The sequence below is a fragment of the Cebus imitator genome, unplaced genomic scaffold, assembly GCF_001604975.1.
Source record: "Cebus imitator isolate Cc_AM_T3 unplaced genomic scaffold, Cebus_imitator-1.0 Scaffold76, whole genome shotgun sequence".
In the NCBI taxonomy this organism is placed as follows: Eukaryota; Metazoa; Chordata; class Mammalia; order Primates; family Cebidae; genus Cebus; species Cebus imitator.
Window position 1 is genome coordinate 684227 of NW_016107391.1, and position 22339 is coordinate 706565.

Sequence of the window (22339 nt, forward strand, 5' to 3'; positions counted from 1 at the left end):
CCTTTTTTTCTGATTTCTAGTCTCTCTTTTTTTTCCTAGTTTAGCTAAGGGCTTGTCAATTTTGTTGTTTTTTTGAAAAGTCAACTAAGTTTAAAAAATTATTTTAAACTTTTTATTTCATTTATTTTTGCTCTAATGTTTATTAAAAGATTTTCTCCCTTGCTTTGAGCTTCCTCATTTGTACTTTTTTCCTAGTTCCTTGAGTTGTAAAGTTAAGTTGTTTATTTGAGATGTTTCTTCTTTCTTCATTTTTAGCATAGGCATTTACAACTTCCTTCTTTGTTTTTGTTTTCATTTTTAAGAGACAAAGTCTTGCTATGTTGCCCACGCTGGAGTACAGAGGTTCAATCATAGCTCCCTGAAGGTATTCCTTGTGCCGTGGTATCCCAAAGCACTGGGATTACAGGTGTTAGCTACTGAGCTTACCCAGCTTAATCTTCCTTCTTAGTGCTGCTTTTATCGTATCCCATAAGTTTTGTATGTTGTGTTTTCATTTTCATGTATCTTTTTTTTTTTTTTTTTTTTTTTTTTTTTTTTTTTTTTTTTTTTTTTTTTTTTTGTTTCGCTCTTGTTACCCAGGCTGGAGTGCAATGGCGCGATCTCGGCTCACCGCAACCTCCGCCTCCTGGGTTCAGGCAATTCTCCTGCCTCAGCCTCCTGAGTCGCTGGGATTACAGGCATGTGGCACCATGCCCAGCTGATTTTTTGTATTTTTAGTAGAGACGGGGTTTCACCATGTTGACCAGGATGGTCTCGATCTCTTGACCTCGTGATCCACCCGCCTCGGCCTCCCAAAGTGCTGGGATTACAGGCTTCAGCCACAGCGCCCGGCCCCCATTTTCATGTATCTTAACATATTTTCTAATTTATCTTTTGATTTCCCCTTTGACCCACTAGGATTCAAAATTCTGTTGTGTAATTTCTACATATTTGCAGATTTTCCAGTTTTAATTCCACTATTGGTTTCTAGTTTTATTCCACTGTGGTCAGAAAAGATATTTAGTAAGATTTCACCTTCTTGAATTTATTAAGACTTGTTTTGTGACCTGACATGTGATCTATCCTGGAAAATGCTCTGAGTATGCTTGAGAAGAATGTAGATTCTGCTGCTGTTGGGTGGAATTTTCTGTATATGTCTGTCAGTTTCATTTCACCTATAGTGTTGTTCAAGTCCTCTGCTTCCTTACTGATTTTCTGTCTGAATGTTCTATTCCTTATTGAAAGTAGGGTACCAAAAACTTCTACTACAGTCATATCACTTAATGATGGAGATACATTCTGAGAATTATATCATTAGGTGATTTAATCACTGCAAACATGAGAGTGTACTTACATATTTACAGAAATCTAGATAGCCTACTACAGACCTAGGCTGTATGATCTATTGCTTCTAGGCCACAAACCTGTACATATGTTAACTGGACTGAATACTAGAGGCAATTGTAACACATTGGTGAGTGTTTATTTTTTATTTTTATTTTTTTTCACTTTTTTTTTTTAAAGATGGGGTTTCACCATGATGGCCAGGCTGGTCTTGAACTCCTGACCTCAGGTGTTCCACCCACCTTGGCCTCCCAAAGTGCTAGGATTACAGGCATGAGCCACCACACTGGTGAGTATTTATATACCTAAATATATCTGATCATTTAAAAGGTACAGTAAGAACACTGTATAGATTTTTAAAATGGTGCACCTGGATAGGGTACTTACCCTGTGAATGGAGGTTGCAGGACTAGAAATTTCTCTGGGTGAGTCAATGAGTGAATGGTGAGTGAATGTGAAGGCCCAGGACAGTACTGTACACTAATGTAGACTTTAAAACACTATACATTTAGGCTATGCTAAATTTATATTAAAAATCCTTTTATAATCTGGGCATGATGGCTCATGCCTATAATCCCAGCACTTTGGGAGGCTGAGGAGGGAAGATCACTTGAGCCCAGGAGTTTGAGACCAGCCTCAGCAACATAGTGAGACCCTGTCTCTATAAAATAATTTTAAAAAATTAGCTAGGTGTGGATACATACACCTGCAGTTCTAGCTACTTGGGGATTGGGAGGGTCCTTGAGTCGAGGATGTCAAGGCTACAGTGAGCCAAGGTTGTGCCACTGAACCCCAGCCTGAGCAACAGCGTGAGATTCTGTCTCAATTTATTTTTCTTTCTTCAATAATAAATTAACCTTAACTTACTGTAACTTTTTTTACTTTATAAACTGTTAATCTTTTTAACCTTTTGACTTTTTTGTCATAACACTTAGCTTAAAACACAAACACATTGTACAGCTCTACAAAAATATTTTCTCTTTATATCCTTATTTTACAAGCTTTTCTGACTTTTAAAATGTTTAATTTTTCATTTTTACTTAGTGTTTTTTTTTGTTGTTGTTGTTGTTAAAAATGAAGATACAAACACCCATACTAGCCTTGGACTATATTCGGTCAGGATCATCAATATCACTGTCTTCTACCTCCATACCTTGTCCAACTGGAAGGTCTTCTAGGACAATTACACATATGATGGTATGACCTCCTCTGATAACAATATCTTCTGGAATACCTACCAAAAGACTTGCCTGAGGCTGTTTTATGGTCAACTTTGTTTTAGTTGACTTTTTTCTTATAAGTAGAAAAAGTACATTCTAAAATACCGTTAAAAACTATACTATAGTAAGTACATAAAGCAGTAACATTTATTATCTGTATCAAGTATTATATACTGTACATTACTGTCCATAATTGTATGTGCTATCTTGTAATTTTATATGACTGGCAGTGCGATAGGTTTGTCTGCACCAACATCACCACAAATATGTGAGTAGTGTGCTACATTATGACTGCTACATCATCGCTAGGTAATAGGAATTTTTCAGTTCAATTATAACCTTATGGGACTACTCTTGTACATGTGGTCTGTCATTGGTTGAAATGTTGTTATACAGCACTTGACTGTATTTGTGTTGCTATCTATTTCTCCATTTCTGTGAATGTTTGCCTCATTTATTTAGGCATTTTAATGTTGGGTGCATATATATTTATAATTGTTGTATCTTTCTGGTGAATTGACCTTTTATCATTATATAATGTCCTTCTTTGTCTCTTATGACACTTTTTGACTTAAAGACTATTTTGTCTGATGAATCCATTTTCACATTTTCACTCTTTTGGTTATAATTTGCATGAATTTAAAAAATATCCTTTAACTTTCATCTTATTTATGTCTTTAAGTCTAAAGTGAATCTCTTGTAGTCAGCATTTAATTGGGTCTTAAAAAATCAATTCAGCCACTTTGTATCTTTTGATTGGGGGAGTTTATTCCATTTTTATTTAAAGTAATTATTGATAGAGCATGACTTATTGTTGCCACTTTAATTGTTTTTTGTCTGGCTTGTAGACTTTTTGCTCCTCTTTCCTTCTCTTACTGTCTTCCTTTGTGTTTTATTGATATTTGTAATGCTTTGTTTTTGTTCCTTTCCTGTTTTCTTTTGTATATCTTCCATAGGTATTTTCTTTGTGGTTACCATGGGGCTTAAATTTTAAAACTCTTATAAAAATCTATTTTAAATTGATAGCATTTTTACTTCAATTACAAAACAAAACTCATTACTTTTACTTCTCCCCTACCCACATTTTATGTTATTGATGTGGCAAAATACAGCTTTTTATATTGTATATACATTAACATTATTTTATAGTTAGTTTTTCTGTACTTTTGTCTTTTAACCAGATTTTAAAATATCAGATTTTAAAGTGACTTATGTACCACCATTACAGTATTATAGTATTCAGTCTTTGTCTATATATTTGTCTTTACTAGTGAGCTTTACACTTTAATATACCTGTGTATTTCTGTTTAGCATCCCTTAGTTTTAACTTGAAAGACTTCTTTTTAACATTTCCTATAAGGCAAGTCTAATTGTGATCACCTTCAGCTTTTGTTTAACTGGGAAGGTCTCTATCTCTTTTTCATTTTTGAAGAAAAACTTTGGTGTATTTCGTATTCTTGGTTGGCAGTTCTTTTTCTTTTCAGCAATTTCAGTATAACATCTCATTTCCTTCTGGCTAGCAAGGTTCTACTGAGAAATCTACCGGTAGACTTAGGGGTGTTCTCTTGTATATTATGAGTCATTTTTTTTTGGTGCTGCTTTCTACATTAATAACGTTTCTTGAATCCTGATGTCCATTTCCTTCTTCATATTTGGGAAGTTTTCAGGTGTAAATTTTAAAAATAAGCTGTCTGTCATTTTCTCTCTCTGCCTCGTCTTTTGAAACTTCATAATGAGTAGAGCAGCCCGCTTGAGGATGTCTTATCAATCTCTTAGCCTTTCTTTACTCTCTTTCATTTATTGTTCTTTTTGCTACTCTGTCTGGATAATTTCAAACTATGTGTCCTTGAGTTCACTGATTCATTCTTCCACTTGACTAAGTGTGCTGTTGAACATGTCTGTAAAATTTTTAGGTCAATTATTGTATTCTTCACTTCCAAAATTTCTTATTAGCTCTTTTAAATATTTTCTTTTTGCCGAAATTCTCATTCTGCTTATGTATCATTTTCCTGAGCTCACTTTATGACAATTATTTTGAATACTTTGTCAAGTAATTCACATAGCTCTATTTCTTTAGGTTTTGTTTCTGGAGATGTGTGTGTGTGTGTGTGTGTGTGTGTGTGTGTGTGGATTGGGCCATGTTTCCTGTTTCCTCACATTTCTTGTTACTTTGTGTTAATACCTATACATTAAAAACAAAATACAAAAACACTCCAGCTACCTCTCCCAGACTTTATGGCCTGGATTTGGTACATGAAAATATCTTTACTAATCAGCCTGGACTGGCTAGAGATTCTGGGGACCTTTCAAACCTTTTCTGTGGATGAATCTTCTATGGACTTGTGTTTATAGTTCCTAATTAGAGGGACCTGCCAGTTTTTGTTTTTTTTTTTTTAGAAGTTCTAATCTTTTGCCCTTTGTAGTATCTGTGTGCTGTACTGCAGGCCTTCTGGAGCAACAATATTCACTCAGCTCTTTTAGATTCTGAGAAGCCCTCAGTTATAGATTCTGCTGACTCCTATCAGTGCCTTGAGTTAGGTGAGACAGAAACTAGTCCCTTGGACTGCCCACTAAAAATCAGAAACTTTGGATGCATGTTCTACTCTTATGTTTCCTTCATGAGGGAGAGATGGCTGAGCTGAGTTGTGCTCTGTGTGCTGTGTCACAGGTCCTGAGGAGCATCAGCCCACTACCCAGCTCTTCATTACCCTCAACTGCCCTCAGGAATCTAGAATATGCCACGTTCCATCAATGCTCTGAGACATGCAAGACAGCCTCCCTGAAAAATCAGAACATTGAATACATGCTTTACTTTCTCTTTCCCTTCTCAGGGAGAAGCCAGGAGCTGAGAGTTTCCTCCTGTTGAATGGGACTATTGCTGCATAGGACTAGAGGGAAAGTGCCCCAGATTTTCCTATCAGTTCTGATACAGCTAGTTGTGTACTGCTTGAAGCACAGGATCCTCTTAACTGGTTTCTGGATTTATCACCATGTGAGCTGGTCCTTGTATTGTTGTTGAGTTGGTATATCTGTGGAGGGCCTGGGAATTCCTATAATAGCGTCTTGCTGATGTCACTACCTCTGATATCTTTTTAGGTTATATATGCTTTTATAAATTATTTTATTGATTTCCTCTTTTACTTCCTCTTTTATTGATTATAACACACATCCTTGACTTATTACCTCAATTAAATCAATACTTTTACTACTTCCAGACAATGTTAAGACCTTGAATCATTACACCATTTACTTGTAACCCCCCCCTTTTTTTTTTTTTACTGATATGCCTTTCAATTATTTATGTATTCTAGACACACAATACATTATTATCATTGTTTCATTAATACTATTGTTAACACAGTTAACACCTATTTGTATTTCTTTCTGGAATCATATTCCTTGTGAAGAAATTAATATTTCCTTTAGTGTGGCCTGCTGGTAAAGAAACCTTTAAGTTTTTATATATCTGGAAATGTCTTAATTTTACTATCACTTTTGAGAAATCATTTTGGGTATTGAATGGAAGTTACTTTTGTCAGCACTTTTAAGATGGCATTCCATGGTCTTCTTTTGAGATGATGGTTGTCAAGTTCATTGTTCAATTAGTATGTCTTTTTTTTTCTCTCTAGCTACTTTATATACTTTCTCTGTTTTTTAAATTTTGTTTTTAACAGCTTTATTATTATATGCCCAGTATTAGTTTGCTTTGATTTTAATCTGGCTTGCAGTTTTCAAAGCTTCTTATATCTGTGGGTTAATATATTTTATCCGTTTAAGAGAAGATTTAGCAGTATGCCTTCAAATACTGCTACTACTTCATATTTTCTTTCCTATTCTTCTGTGACTATAAGTACATGTATGTTAAATCTTTTCACTATATCCCTTGCCTTTTATATGGCATTTCTGTTTTAAAATCACTTTTTTTCTTTGTTTCATTGTCTATATTTTATTCTGACCCATCTTTTACTTTAGGAATTTTATCTTGTTATTCCAGGCCACTGTCAAAATCATCAATTGAATTATTAACTTCAATCATGGCATTTTTCAGTTTTATAACTTTATTTTTCTTTTTAAAAATAGATTTCTAACTTGGGTACTGGCTGATTTTAAAAGAAACTTTTCTCCCACCAAGTTCTCAATCACTTGATCTTGGATTTTAAAATTAGATATAACCTGAGAGATTATCATTTTTCTCCATTTAATGATGAATCAAGCTAGGTATGGTGGCTCATGCCTGTAATCCCACCACTTTTGTGGGCCATCATGGGAGGATTGCTTGAGCCCAGGATTTCAAGATCAGCCTGGGTATTATCGGGAAACTCCATCTTTACAAAAAATCAAAAAAAAATTGCTAGATTGGTGGTGCACACCTGTGGTCCCAGCTACTTGGGAGGCTGATGTTGGACAATAACTTGAGCCTGAGGCCGCAATGAACCTTGGTTGTACCACTGCACTCCAGCCTGGGTGAGAGTGAGACTCTTTGTCAGCTAGTTGTATAAAATCAACTATAGCTAGAGGCATAAAAAAAGATGCCTGAGATTACATCTCTTGAATTTAGCTTCATTGTCCCTTTCCACTAAGTGAGATCATTTGACATTAATGAGTGCAATATAATTGCATAAAAATGATTAATTTAATTTTTCACTGTCTCAGATATATGCTAGAACTTTTCTCATATTTTCTATTCAAAGAAGATATATAATATGGATATATTAGCGCAGTCCTTTATAAGGCAGTTATACCTTTCTCTGTGAATCATACAGGCCTTGCTAAGATGTGTGTTATATGTACATGGTATCCTTTCTTACTATCCTTGTAGTAGAATTAATTTTCCTACAAAATTATTTTTTGAAGGATCAAGTGACATGTGCATAAATTATTATACATTTGTATACAATTGCGTCAACATTTCCTCTTCTCTGCGATCTGGTATATCCATATAATTTCTACAGATACACGAAGAAAGATTATAGCTTATTAAAATTTTATTCTGGGTTTTGTGAAGAATAAAAGATATTTATACCCTTATGAAGATCACATTTTTTAATGTTACTGTATTTCTAAAGGTTTTTAGTGAATTAAATGGAGACACTTTAAAACACTACACAGTTTTAAATCTAAATTTTTTCTTAAGGAAGAAGTTCTATTTACACAATGGTGTGTAAACATGACTGAAATATCTAAAGGAGAGATTAACTGGATCAATCAAAAAAATAATCTATAATATTTGATTGAAAAAAAGACTTGGAAGAAGATTTTTAAAAATGTTATTTTCCCGTGGAGTCTCCCGTGGAATTCAGGTTAGATAATCTATAGTTATTGAGAAAGGAGTATTTAAAATAAGAGTTGATGACTGTAACACAAATACAAGTGATAATTCAAAAAGTAAATATAATTTAACAGATGCCAAGATGAATCAAATGTCGAGTTTTGTTTTCTCCCGAAATATCCATATAATTATATAAGATATTTTTTCCAGACTGAGAGGGGCATGTGAACTGACTTTGTTAATGACTTTTTCTCCATTGAGTATCTCTTTTAAAATATTCAGTATTTAGGTCTGGGCACGATGGCTCATGCCTGTAATCCCAGCACTTTGGGAGGCTGAGGCAGGCGGATCACGAGATCAGGAGTTCGAGATCAGCCTGACCAACATGGTGAAACCCTGTCTGTACTAAAAATACAAAACTTAGCCGGGCTGGTGGCACACACCTGTGATCCCAGCTACTCGGGAGGCTGAGGCAGGAGAACTGCTTGAACCCGGGAGGTGGAGATTGCAGTTAGCTGAGATTGAGCCACTGCACTCCAGCCTGCACATCCGAGTAAGACTTTGTCTCAAAAAAAGAAAAAAAAAATCCCTCAGTATTATAATACTCTGCATATTACAGTACACACATTCTTAATACTACACTGTTAATTTGACTTTTAAATACTTAATATTTATTTTTTTCAAAGGCTATCTTTGTGTATTTTGCATAGAATTCTATAATTGATGCCATAGCTTCGTAGTTTTACATTATTTACTGTGATATAATAGAAAGTGGCTAACACCAGCTAATGCTATTTTCTAAATATTATATTTTCTTGATGTTTTTACCATTGTGTATTAAACTATTTAAAAATTATCAGTATGAAATCTATTAGGCAAATAGTCTTGGAAACTGATTTGTGTTTCAATGACCCAAATATTGGTGCAAAGTCATGATAGAGATAGTAAGAATCTTATAAGGGAAATGGTCAATACACCTTTAAAGATTGTATCAGAAACAATTCTGTGACAATATCTTATTTCTTTACAAGTTAGAATTCCAGAAATCAAGTGATTTTCCACTGACTTTGAATTTTCTGATAATTTTTTTCTTATCAAGTTATATTTTAAATGTAAAAGTATGAAGCAATAGAATTGTTGATCTCTTGGTCTCTTGTCTTCACAGGTAAGGGATATTTTGTAATATTTAAGTAATTTTATGGAGTATATATACAAGCAAAATGTTAGCTATTTCTTCAATAGAAAACTTGGCATATTTACTTTTGCCCGTATTTATTAAGTGAAGTTCACTATATTTACTAGGTTGTGTTTAAATGATACCATCCAGTAAACAATTGGGAGATTAAAAAGTAATGAAACTAATATAAAGGTAGCCTGGTTAATAAAATGCTATTCTTTCCAATATAATTATTTTTACTGGAACCTAAACATTTTGTGGAATAGTATGTCATATAGCTAACATTAGGATTTTGACTTGCCATATAAGTGCAAAGATATGTGATTTTTACAATTTTTAATAACTGCTTTATCAGTAATAGCAACTTGAAGAAATACTATCTAGATGCTTCTAATTTGAAGATTTCTAGAAAGTTGAAATACCCCATTACAGTTTTTGATTCAATACAGAAAGTAGATAGGTGTTATAAAGAAATAGGTTTTCACCGATTTGAAAATTAGACTTCCAAGAAGAAACTCAGGTGAGAATGCCATTAAAATAGTTTTAGTTGTTTTTGAAAATAACATCAACAAAATGTCACTACTGAACACTGAAAATTGGAATAAAAATGTGTTTTATGAATAATGTGGAGATAGCATACAAACATTCCATTGACTACTACAGAAAAATAAAAAATTTTATATATATTTAAACACAGATGAGAGAAGTCAAAACTTTAACTCTTAAAAGTTGTTTTTTTCAGTTTGAAAATATATAAACTCCTCACTATATAAAATACACCAATACAAATTTCTTTAGTAAGGATTTGGGTTTCATGAATTTAGATGTATTTTTCTGTAATATTTTAATGGTATTTTTATATTGACACATTTTAAGATAGCTTTTAATGATATATTTTGGTTAGAGATAAGTGATTTAAAGAATGATAAGAATCATATCTATGAAAGTGAGAATATTTGAGAAATATTTGACGAGTATAAGCTAAATAAAGCAAAACAAAGTAAAACACTTACCCTTTCATCCACATGATGTCGCTGGACACCGCAAGGTTTTTCTCCCTTCCCAACCTCACAGGAATACAGTGAGTACATTTTCCTTAGACAGAAAGGAAAAGGACCTTCCATTTGGCTCAACCAAGAAGCTCAAAAAGGTGAGAACATAAAAAATATATAGTTAATTGGGAATTAAATTTACAAAATACATTGTGTGGTGATGCGATAGAGAGCTGATAATTGGAACGAGATTGCAATGTTATATTCCCGGAGAGGAAGTCTGGGATCCCCGCTCCTGCTGCTCTGGCTTCTCGCCTACTGGAAGGCAGCGAGCGGCCAGCTCCATTACTCGATCCCGGAGGAAGCCAAACACGGCACCTTCGTTGGCCGCATCGCTCAGGACCTGGGGCTGGAGCTGGCGGAGCTGGTGCCGCGCCTGTTCCGGGTGGCGTCCAAGACACACGGGGACCTTCTGGAGGTAAATCTGCAGAATGGCATTTTGTTTGTAAATTCTCGGATCGACCGCGAGAAGCTGTGCGGGCGGAGCGCGGAGTGCAGCATCCACCTGGAGGTGATCGTGGACAGGCCGCTGCAGGTTTTCCATGTGGACGTGGAAGTAAAGGACATTAATGACAATCCGCCCAGGTTCTCCAGACAAGAACAAAGACTATTCATTTTAGAGTCAAGAATGCCAGGTTCGCGGTTTCCGGTAGAGGGCGCGTCGGATTTGGATATCGGAGCAAATGCACAATTGAGATACAGGTTAAATCCTAACGAATATTTTGACTTAGATGTTAAAACAAATGAAGAAGAAACGAACTTTTTAGAGCTAGTTTTGAGGAAATCTTTAGATAGAGAAGAAACACAAGAACATCGTTTATTAGTGATTGCAACTGATGGAGGAAAACCTGAACTAACAGGTACAGTTCAGTTGTTGATCAACGTATTGGATGCGAATGATAACGCCCCGGAATTTGATAAATCCATTTATAATGTCAGATTGTTGGAAAATGCACCAAGTGGGACATTAGTTATTAAGCTGAACGCCTCAGATGCAGATGAGGGCATCAATAAGGAAATAGTGTATTTCTTTAGTAATCTTGTTCTTGACGATGTAAAGTCTAAATTTATAATTAATTCCAATACTGGTGAAATAAAAGTTAAGGAGGAACTGGATTATGAAGACTGTAACTCATATGAAATTAATATTGATGCCATGGATAAAAGTACATTTCCATTAACAGGACACTGTAAAGTAGTAGTGAAACTCCTGGATGTGAATGATAATACCCCAGAGATGGCCATAACATCCCTTTTCCTGCCTGTCAAAGAGGACGCTCCACTCAGCACGGTCATTGCTCTTGTCACCGTGTCTGACCGTGACTCAGGTGCCAACGGGCAGGTGACCTGCTCCCTAATGCCCCACGTCCCCTTCAAACTGGTATCCACCTACAAGAATTACTACTCGTTGGTGCTGGACAGCGCCCTGGACCGCGAGAGCGTGTCGGCCTATGAGCTGGTGGTGACCGCGCGAGACGGGGGCTCGCCTTCGCTGTGGGCCACTGCCAGCGTGTCCGTGGAGGTGGCCGACGTGAACGACAACGCGCCAGCGTTCGCGCAGCCCGAGTACACTGTGTTCGTGAAGGAGAACAACCCGCCGGGCTGCCACATCTTCACTGTGTCCGCGCGGGACGCGGACGCGCAGGAGAACGCACTGGTGTCCTACTCGCTGGTGGAGCGGCGGGTGGGCGATCGCGCGCTGTCGAGCTACGTGTCGGTGCACGCGGAGAGCGGCAAGGTGTACGCGCTGCAGCCGCTGGACCACGAGGAGCTGGAGCTGCTGCAGTTCCAGGTGAGCGCGCATGACGCGGGCGTGCCGCCTCTGGGCAGCAACGTGACGCTGCAGGTGTTCGTACTGGACGAGAATGATAACGCGCCGGCAGTGCTGGCGCCTCGGGTGGGTGGCATTGGCGGCGCAGTGAGCGAGCTGGTACCGCGGTCAGTGGGTGCGGGCCACGTGGTGGCGAAGGTGCGCGCGGTGGACCCCGACTCAGGCTACAACGCGTGGCTTTCGTATGAGCTGCAGCCCCAGTCTGGCAGTGCGCGGATCCCGTTCCGCGTGGGGCTGTACACGGGCGAGATCAGCACAGCACGTCCTCTGGATGAGACTGAAGCACCTCGCCACCACCTTCTGGTGCTGGTGAAGGACCATGGAGAGCCTGCACTGACAGCCACAGCCACAGTGCTGGTGTCGCTAGTGGAAAGTGGCCAGGCACAGAAGACCTCGTCACGGGCGTCCGAGGGAGCTGTGGGTCCCGAGGCTGCGCTGGTGGATGTCAACGTGTATCTGATCATCGCCATCTGCGCGGTGACCAGCCTGCTGGTACTCACGCTGCTGCTGTACATCGCATTGCGGTGCTCGGCGCCACCCACTGAGGTCGTGTGTACGCGGGACAGGCCCACGCTGGTGTGCTCCAGTGCGGTGGGGAGCTGGTCGTACTCGCAGCAGAGGAGGCAGAGGGTGTGCTCTGGGGAAGACCCACCCAAGACTGACCTCATGGCCTTCAGTCCAAGCCTTCCTCAGGATCCCACCTCTACAGAAACCGTGAGTTTTCTAATATTAACATCCCACTTTCCTTCCCAATTTTTAAATATTAAATATCACATTCCCACACTTTCTTTTGTTTTTTAAAAATTATGCCTTAGTACATAAATATTGTAGTATATAATTATTGTGCTAATTCGTGTACTATATGCTTTTATGAGGCTTTTCTGTTGGGGCAACAGATTCGTCAGCTTTCTGTGATATTAAGTATTTTAAAAATTATATTTTATATTAGCATTTGAACTTTGAATCTCTAAATATGTAGGAAAATAATTATAAGACATAGTTGGAGTCATTCTCAAAGTCTCAGTTTATTATTTTTTAGAGACCTTTTGTTGCTCAGACAGCAGTGGCCTGACCATAGCTCACTGAAGCCTGAAAATTCTGAGCTCAAGTGATCCTCCCGTCTCAGGCTCCCAAGTAGCTAGCTGGACTACATGCACATGCTAACTAAAGTTTTCTTGCTACTTTGCCCAGGCTGTTCTTGAACTTCTAGTCTCAAGCCATCCTGCCATCTCAGCCTCCCAAAGTACTAAAATTACAGAATTGAGCCAGAGCACCTGGGTCTATAAAAACATTTTAACACTACTCTTCTAATTTTGCCTTTTGTTTCTGTTGAATTTAAATTAACTATTTTTATTAAACTAATTTAGTTTCTTTTTTCGGTTATATTTTTGCAGTATATGGTTTATTTCAACTTTGCCTAAGCAGTTCACCTTGTGTATCCATGATGAATTTGATAATTGCAATTCAAAAATTTAATGTTTTCATTTTTTGAATAGGAAACACATATATATAGTTTACTGTTTTAGAAGTGCAAAAGAATACAGTTAAATTGTCCCTCTCACCTTCTTAATGAAGCCAAAACATTCTTGGGTATGCTACTAGAGAGATCCTTTATATACAAATAAACTTCCTTACCCCTTTAAAAAACATATGAGTATTAGTTTTAATCTTGCTTTTTTCACTTACTAATATATCTTGATGATCATGAGGTACCATTACTGAGATAGATGAATGCTTATTTTTCCCTCATCTTAACATTAACATTTAGTGGAGCAATGATTTAATTTTCTTGAAACTTGCATATTTTTCAATTTATAAATTATATATATATATATATGTATATAATTTATAAATTGAAAAATATGTATATAATGATTTTGAGATGGAGTTTTGCTCTTGTTGCCCAAACTGGAGGGCAATGGTGCAATCTCGGCTCACCGCAACCTCAGCCTTCCGATTTCAAGTGATTCTCCTGCCTTATCCTCCTAAGTAGCTGGGATTACAGGCACGAGCCACCATGTCTGGCTAATTTTTTGTATTTACTAGAGATGGGGTTTCACCATGTTGGTCTTGAACTCCTTATCTTAGGTGATCCACCCGCTTCAGCCTCCAAAAGTACTGGGATTACAGGTGTGAGCCACCGCGCCTGTCCTAAATTACTATATTGATAAGGAGTACTTGTGAACCCCCTCAGTTGTGCAAATTCTACTATATTTTGGTTGAAAAATTTTACTGCTTGTTGTTACTTTTCATTTTCAGATTAAAAACATAAATATACCACGATACAAACTCCCCTCTTGAGTCTGTTGCTTACAAAGGGTTGTTTATTAAAGCTGTATGTTTGAGAATACTCTAGACAAAGTGTCCTCTCCATCTGAAATAATGAGAACCATTTTTCTACTCTGGGTTGGGGGGGGGATTGTGGGTTTACAGGTAAAAATAGTCCACATTTCACATGATAAAATGTGAATTCCCTATTTCTATTGCTTTGCCTGTCTCTTTTATTATCATATGCATGTAATTCTATAAGTACCCATCTATCATACTATTTATATATTCCTTATGTCCTTAGTTACTTTGAGGAAATCCTAGAAATTGAGAAACAGTTCTTGTCACCCTGTAAATCTATAGGTAACAATGGTCAACATTTTAAAAATCAAGTTAGGTTATTTTGAGATATAAACTACATATGTCTTTATATATCAAGTCTTTGGGTATTTTGTGCAGCTTATCTTTTTTTATAGGGACCTCCTTGTTTTAGGGGTTGTGACTGGTTAGGAAATTGAACTCTTTGCCCAAAATAACTGCAATAGAAAGTCAGTGATGAGGAACTACTAAATAGATCCAGGTTAATTATTTTAAGACAAAATTTCACATGGAAGTAAAGGTTTTGTGTTACAATTGTCTGTGAGGCATTTTACGGTATTTCAGAATTTTGGAGGGAGGTGAAGATGATCATGTCATTGAAAAGTCTTATTGGTGACCCTAATTTTCTCCTTTCAAGGAGGGGTTTAATCACTTCCAGTGGATAACATTAAGGATAAATTAAGGGTGGAGTTGATTTGATATTTGGCCTTGACTTTTACATGAGGATAACATTTTTGCAGGTAAATGTAGATGTAGTTAAAAAACCCAGCTAAAACAAACACAGTATTGGGAAAGAGGAAGGACAAGTGGTGTATATTGTCAGAAAAAAAACAGTCACATTGGAGAGTAATTGAAAATAACCTTCAAAAATTGATCACTTAATATGTGATTATATATTAGGTTACTAGAAGTTTCTCAAATGTCTTGGAATTTCTAGGTTTAGTAAAATTCAATGAAAACTGTATACATAAAGATAAATATGATAGTATGTGAAAGACAGATGGATTTAGGTGGATGTGGAATAAGGCAAGTCCAAAAAAGGAGTAATTTAAAAAGTAATATATGTGACATGGGAAATGCTGATGTCATCAAAAATATGAATTAAAAAATTTGAATTTGGGGATTATTAATAATTCATCATGCTGGGAGCCATGGTGGCTCAGGCCAGTTGTCCTGGCACTTGAAGAGGTGCGACTGTGTTCGAGGCCAGCCTGGGCAACATAAGAACCTCTTATTCATTAAAAATAATAATAATTGGTCATGCTTTGATACTTAACAAATTGTTTTCTAAGAGTCAGCATGTATAGGTGAAAGTGACAATTAGAAACATAGAAAGAAGGGATGAAGATATGGATTTGGAAATACCTCAACAAAAGTCTTATTTGAAACTTGGAAGCAAATGAGAACAGTTAAAGGAAAGGATATAGGACAGGGCTGAAGTTGAGAGAAAAGAATGAGACCATTTAAGGACAGCTGAAGAATCAAAAACAGCAAAGGACAATGGGTAGTAATTCCAGTACAATTTGAAGTGTCGAAGTGTATGAAAAGAAAGTATTTTAAGCAAGAGTCCTAATGTAAGTGGCATATAATTAAATGTGATAAAGAATATGCTCTAGAATTTTATCTTCCATCATTACATAAAAGAACCTTAAGAGCATCTGATGTTTATTGAACAAAGGATGCATGGACTTCAATAATCTATAAGGCTTTAAAAATTCAACCAAAATTTGAAAATTTTAAGTTACATTTTTCCCCAGAGCAATATATAATAGCATGTCCTATGGCATACATATGTGGACAAGTTTCTTTTCTACCAAAGTGTGTAGGATAGTTCACATTTCCGATTTCCAAGAGCAATTCTGTTAACACTTAAATTTGTTAAACTGGTTAATACTAATGTCGCAAATATTGGTAGAAAAGTTGGTTAGCTGTGAATAATTAAATCAATTATTCTAAATTAATAAAAGAAGTCGGGATAACACTGTGCAAATCAAAAACATGAGGAAGATTTACTATCAAAGTAGAGAAAAGAAGATACAGTTTAAAAAATATACAGTATAGCGCTATGTGAATTAATTTCTTACCTTTTGGAGCCGCATGATGTCGCTGTCTACCACGAAGTTATAGCTAGCCAACATTCAAATTTCTTCTATTACTGCATCATTCCCTGACTGTTGAATAATGGCGGAAGCAGAAGAAATGGATTAATGAATTTGGGAACATACAGTGTTTTATCTTTATGCGAAAGATCTTCTAATGGAGATAAAACAAGAGGTATTTGACATGGTGTTTACTCCGGACGACAGATTGGGAAAGCAATGTCTGCTCCTCCCGCTTCTGCTCCTCGCAGCTTGGAAGGTGGGGAGCGGTCAGCTCCACTACTCTGTCTCCGAGGAGGCCAAACACGGCACCTTCGTTGGCCGCATCGCTCAGGACCTGGGGCTGGAGCTGGCGGAGCTGGTGCCGCGCCTGTTCCGGGTGGCATCCAAAGACCGCGGGGACCTTCTGGAGGTAAATCTGCAGAATGGCATTTTGTTTGTGAATTCTCGGATCGACCGCGAGGAGCTGTGCGGGCGGAGCGCGGAGTGCAGCATCCACCTGGAGGTGATCGTGGACAGGCCGCTGCAGGTTTTCCATGTGGACGTGGAGGTGAAGGACATTAACGACAACGCGCCCTTGTTCCCGGTAGAGGAACAAAGAGTGCTGATTTATGAATCTAGGCTGCCAGATTCTCTGTTTCCACTGGAGGGCGCGTCAGATGCAGATGTTGGCTCAAATTCTATCTTAACCTATAAACTCAGTTTCAGCGAGTACTTCGGGCTAGATGTGAAAATAAACAGTGATGACAATAAACAAATTGGGCTCATATTAAGGAAATCTTTGGACAGAGAGGACGCTCCTGCACACAACTTGTTTCTGACAGCCACAGATGGGGGTAAACCTGAGCTCACAGGCACAGTTCAGCTGCTGGTCACAGTGCTGGACGTGAATGATAATGCTCCCACTTTCGAACAGTCTGAATACGAAGTGAGAATATTCGAAAACTCAGACAACGGAACGACAGTTATCAGACTGAATGCTTCTGATCGGGATGAAGGAGAGAATGCGGCAATTTCATACTCTTTTAATAGCCTTGTTCCAACCATGGTTGTTGACCAGTTTAGCATAGATCCAAATACGGGAGAAATAGTGATTCGGGGTAATTTGGATTTTGAACAAGTAAATTTATACAAAATTCGCATTGACGCTACAGACAAAGGCCACCCTCCCATGGCGGGTCATTGCACCGTTTTAGTGAGAGTTTTGGATAAAAATGATAACATCCCTGAGATAGCACTGACTTCCTTATCCTTGCCGGTACGTGAAGACGCTCAATTTGGTACTGTCATCGCCCTAATAAGCGTAAACGACCTCGATTCAGGTGCCAACGGGCAGGTGACCTGCTCCCTGACGCCCCACGTCCCCTTCAAGCTGGTGTCCACCTTCAAGAATTACTACTCGTTGTTGCTGGACAGCGCCCTGGACCGCGAGAGCGTGTCAGCCTATGAACTAGTGGTGACCGCGCGGGACAGGGGCTCCCCTTCACTGTGGGCCACGGCCAGCGTGTTCGTGGAGGTGGCCGACGTGAATGACAACGCGCCGGTGTTCGCGCAGCCCGAGTACACGGTGTTCGTGAAAGAGAACAACCCGCCGGGCTGCCACATCTTCACTGTGTCGGCTCAGGACGCGGACGCACAGGAGAACGCGCTGGTGTCCTACTCGCTGGTGGAGCGGCGGGTGGGCGAGCGCGCGCTGTCGAGCTACGTGTCGGTGCACGCGGAGAGCGGCAAGGTGTACGTGCTGCAGCCGCTGGACCACGAGGAGCTGGAGCTGTTGCAGTTCCAGGTGAGCGCGCATGACGCGGGCGTGCCGCCTCTGGGCAGCAACGTGAAGCTGCAGGTGTTCGTGCTGGACGAGAACGACAACGCGCCGGCGCTGCTGGCGCCTCGAGTGGGTGGCACCAGCGGCGCAGTCAGCGAGCTGGTGCCGCGACCGGTGGGTGCGGGTCATGTGGTGGCGAAGGTGCGCGCAGTGGACGCGGACTCCGGCTACAATGCGTGGCTTTCGTATGAGCTGCAGCCAGCGGCAAGCAGCGCGCGCATCCCGTTTCGCGTGGGGCTGTACACGGGCGAGATCAGCACGACTCGTGTCCTGGATGAGGCGGACTCTCAGCACCACCGCCTGCTGGTACTGGTGAAGGATCACGGTGAACCGGCGCTGACGGTCACGGCCACGGTGCTAGTGTCGCTGGTGGATAGTGGCCAGGCTCCAAAGGCGTCATCGCGGGCGTCGGTGAGCGCCACGGGCCCGGAGGCGGCACTGGTGGATGTCAACGTGTACCTGATCATTGCCATCTGCGCAGTATCCAGCCTGTTGGTGCTCACGCTAGTGCTGTACACCGTGCTGCGGTTCTCATCGCCGCCCACCGAGGGCGTATGTGTAGTGGGCAAGCCCACGCTAGTGTGCTCCAGCGCGGTGGGGAGCTGGTCGTACTCGCAGCAGAGGCGGCAGAGGGTGTGCTCTGGAGAGGGCCCACCTAAGATGGATCTCATGGCCTTCAGCCCCAGCCTTTCACCTTGTCCTATTGTGATGGGTAGGACGGAGAATCAGGATTTAAGGGCGGAGAATCAGGAATTAAATGAAGAGCATGATGCCAAAGTAAGTGAATTTTCATAATTAACAGTTAATTTTTTAATTTAAATTTTATAATTGCTTTCCTCATATTTCTGTTTTTAATTTTTAATTAATTTTACAATATTCACGTTTTCATGTCATTCTGTTTTTTATTATAATCTCTTTGCTTCTCTAATATTCATAATTTAAGTGGAATTAGCGATTGCTGTCTACAATCTGCCCCTCAGAATTTTTGTCTTCAAACTCAAAATATATTCTTGGATACATCCTTTTCTGTTACATTTTAATTCAGATTCATAGTAGTATTTTTTCTGATTAATTATATAGGATTTTCATTTGTTTGCCTTTGAGCTTTAGGATAATTTTTTCACATATACTCTTTTTTTTTGATAATATATTGAAATTTGAGCACCACTGTATCACTTGTCATTACACTTTCCGTTTCAATGTTTTTTTCTGCTGAGACTTTTATTAAGCTAACACTTTGATTTTGTCCATTTTGTGTAAGAACTCTAATCATCATATATGTTTATCTGTGGTTCCCTTTTTAGATTCGTGATTCCAGGAGACAATAGTGTTTATTTATTGTCCCTCTTTTAAACTATTGAGGAATAAAGGACAAAACCAATAGTTTTTAGCCTGAATACTTCTGATTGGGATGAAGAAGTGAATAGGGAGATTTCGAACTCTTTAATAAATCTATTTGACTTATGGTTATTCATTTGTTTACTACCAATCTAAATACTGGGAAAATAGTGATTCAAGAGAATTTGGACTTTGTTATCAAGTAAATTTATATGAAAACTGCATTCCTCTGGCATTGCAGCTCTCTTATTTCTGATCAAATTTCATTTGATGGGCTTCTCTTCATGGAGTCTAAATCTATTTTTTGTGTTAATGTTTTCATTGTTTCTGTACAGTAAACTACTCACTATTTTGTGTGTGTGTGTGTGTGTGACAGGGTTTTGCTCTTTCACCCAGACTGGAGTGCAGTGGTGCAATAATGACTCACTGCATCCTCGAATTCTTGGGCTCAAACAATTTTTCCACCTCAGCCTCCAGAGTAGCTGGGACTACACTCGAGCACCACCATGCACACCCCCTTTTTGGAGAGATGGGGTTTCTCCATGTTGCCCAGGTTGGCTTCAAACTCCTGAGTGCTGGGGATTTTCCTGCCTTGGCCTCCCAAAGTACTAGGATTATAGGTGTGAGCCACAATTTCTGGCTATTCATTATTTCTTTAAATGAAAAGCAGCAAAAAGTAGTGATTGTGAGTTTTGGTGCTATCCTTCCTTGCCTAAATTCCACCAGTACCAATTTTGTTTTGTGGATGGATTGTTTCATGTTCCATTTTAGTTTCTTCTATAAAGTTGGAATGATAAACAATAGTTTCAATGATAGAATTGTCATAAAGTTTTAGTAAGTTGATATTGTAAGGTGCTTATAGCCATGATTGCCAACTAGTAAGTGCTTAATAAAATTTGCTGCTAGTTTTCTGAAGAGGAAAAGAAAAACTTTATGTCATTTTATATTAGAAAACTCTCATGGATTCCACATTGTTTTTATTTTATGTAAAGATAAGTTTTTGTTATTCATAGTGAGTCCATAATTATCAAATTAATCCAAGATGTCGCTAACATTTTGAATTCCATGTTCTACATTAAAAGTAATTTAAAATGAGTGATTCAAATTTGAAAATTGAATTAAGACTTGAACAGTGGAAAAGTTTTATGGATTCAAAAGACATTTAACTTGCTGAGTCCTCTGTGATTTCCTGAAGGTGGTTTTAACTTTTTGTGTTGTTCATATTCCCAGGAAATATTAGACTACATTAAGCTTGAATGGTGTATTTTTCTACATTAAAAGTTGCTCAAGGGCCATTAGAGGACTGAGTTACAGTTTGTATTCCCTAATGTGTGCATTTTCCATTCTTGAAATGGCAGAAACCATTGGTAGTGTTTTGTGTGTTTTTTTAAAAGAAGTACATGATAATCTTTAAGCATTATAATTAATATTACACTAAAATTAAAAATAAAACTTCCTCTACATACTTAAGAGTGGCAAAATTGTCTATGATTATACTAAAGAGCACCATTTGTGTAGATAATGATATCTAACAACCTCAAAACAGCGTACTTTCTTAGGAAGTAGAGAACTATAGCATTGCTAGTGAGTAAATTTTTAAAAAAAATTTCTAGGAGGGTCTCTAAGAGTATCACACTGTGCCTGGTAAGAACCATTGAATTAACAAGACCCAGTCCTTGGTGTCAAATTTAATAGATAAATAAAGATAAGTATCCTACATAAATACGATGATAGTAAAAGGAAGAATATTGTGAGAGGTGCTAGAAAGGCACATCACAGAGTGACTGGAATTTAAAAAAAATCTTGGCCTTTTCCCCTTGTTGAATGAGCCTGTGAAGAGCGATGATGTTTTACTGGTTGTAAAACAGAAAGAGTTTTCCCTGGGAGAAGATGGAGACTAATCGGTATTCTTGAGAAGAGAGTAATTTAAGTAAATGAGTACACAGAAAATTCCAAATGTACCTAGAAATAAGAAATAGTCCACTTTGGGTAAAGCACATGGTTCCTATAAAACAGAGTGTGAGGCAAAGCAAGACCATATGAGAAAAACCTTTAAGGTAACCTTGAGTACTAGACAAGTAATTTTGACACTTTTTAAAAGTCATTTGAAGGCTGTCAAAAAGTGTGAAGCAATAGGAATAAAAAGTGTTTCAGGGACGCGACTACAAGGATTAAAGAAATTAGAATGGACAAGTTACAAAATAAGAAGATACTGCAATACTCCAGGAGAGCAGCAATTATAAAAACGTATTTAGGACAGCATCTGAATACAAACATAATTATTTTACATGCCATTGGGAACATTGGAGTAAAACATTCAAGAAAACTAACGCTGTAAAGTAGATCCAAAAAGGATGAAATACCTCAAGACTTGATCAAAGGGCTGCTCTATGTATGATGGGTGAGCACTGAAATTTATCTAATAAAATAAACATATTATAAAAGAAATAATATAAATCATATTTGAAATGGTAAAAACAGGCTTGTATTCATAACACGCAAGTGTTCAAAAGGATAGAATGAGGAAACAAATATAAAATCATGAACTCCTAAAACAACATATATATAGATTCTGCTATAGTGAAAAATTCAGAATACTTCCTCCTCAAAAAGTTCACATGATACAAATTCTTCCCCTTCAAAGATTCCTCCAAAACTTCGCTTGTTTTGTTTTCCCAAGAAAAGCATCTGGATAGTTAAAGAACACACACACACACACACACACACACCCCTTTCTAAGTTTCCCTTTCATCAATCAGTAGGTTCTTGAGATCCTGGGTCCGCAAAAGTACAGGATTGTTCTTTACAAGGGACATTGAATCAAGAATATGAAGTTTCCTG

At 38.3% G+C, this 22339-nt stretch overlaps 2 protein-coding genes across 8 annotated transcripts in view; both read left to right on the plus strand.

Annotated features, from left to right (window-relative positions):
- The window catches only part of LOC108307041 (protocadherin alpha-2), a 189773-nt gene that overhangs the window by 16563 nt on the left and 150871 nt on the right, over positions 1-22339 (plus strand).
- Positions 1-22339, plus strand: part of LOC108307044 (protocadherin alpha-C2) — a 213663-nt gene that overhangs the window by 10226 nt on the left and 181098 nt on the right. Inside the window, exons 1-2 of one of the 7 annotated variants that reach the window (XM_017532194.2) lie at positions 16358-18857; positions 19545-19864. The exons of 3 other annotated variants lie outside the window; for them this stretch is intronic. In XM_017532194.2, the coding sequence (XP_017387683.1) occupies positions 16496-18857; positions 19545-19654 (2472 nt within the window). In that variant the 5' untranslated portion in view covers positions 16358-16495 and the 3' untranslated portion in view covers positions 19655-19864. Of the gene's footprint in view, positions 1-9863; positions 12587-16357; positions 18938-19544; positions 19865-22339 lie in introns of those variants that run through there. 3 more of the 7 variants (XM_037739875.1, XM_037739873.1, XM_037739871.1) reach the window with 3 other exon arrangements.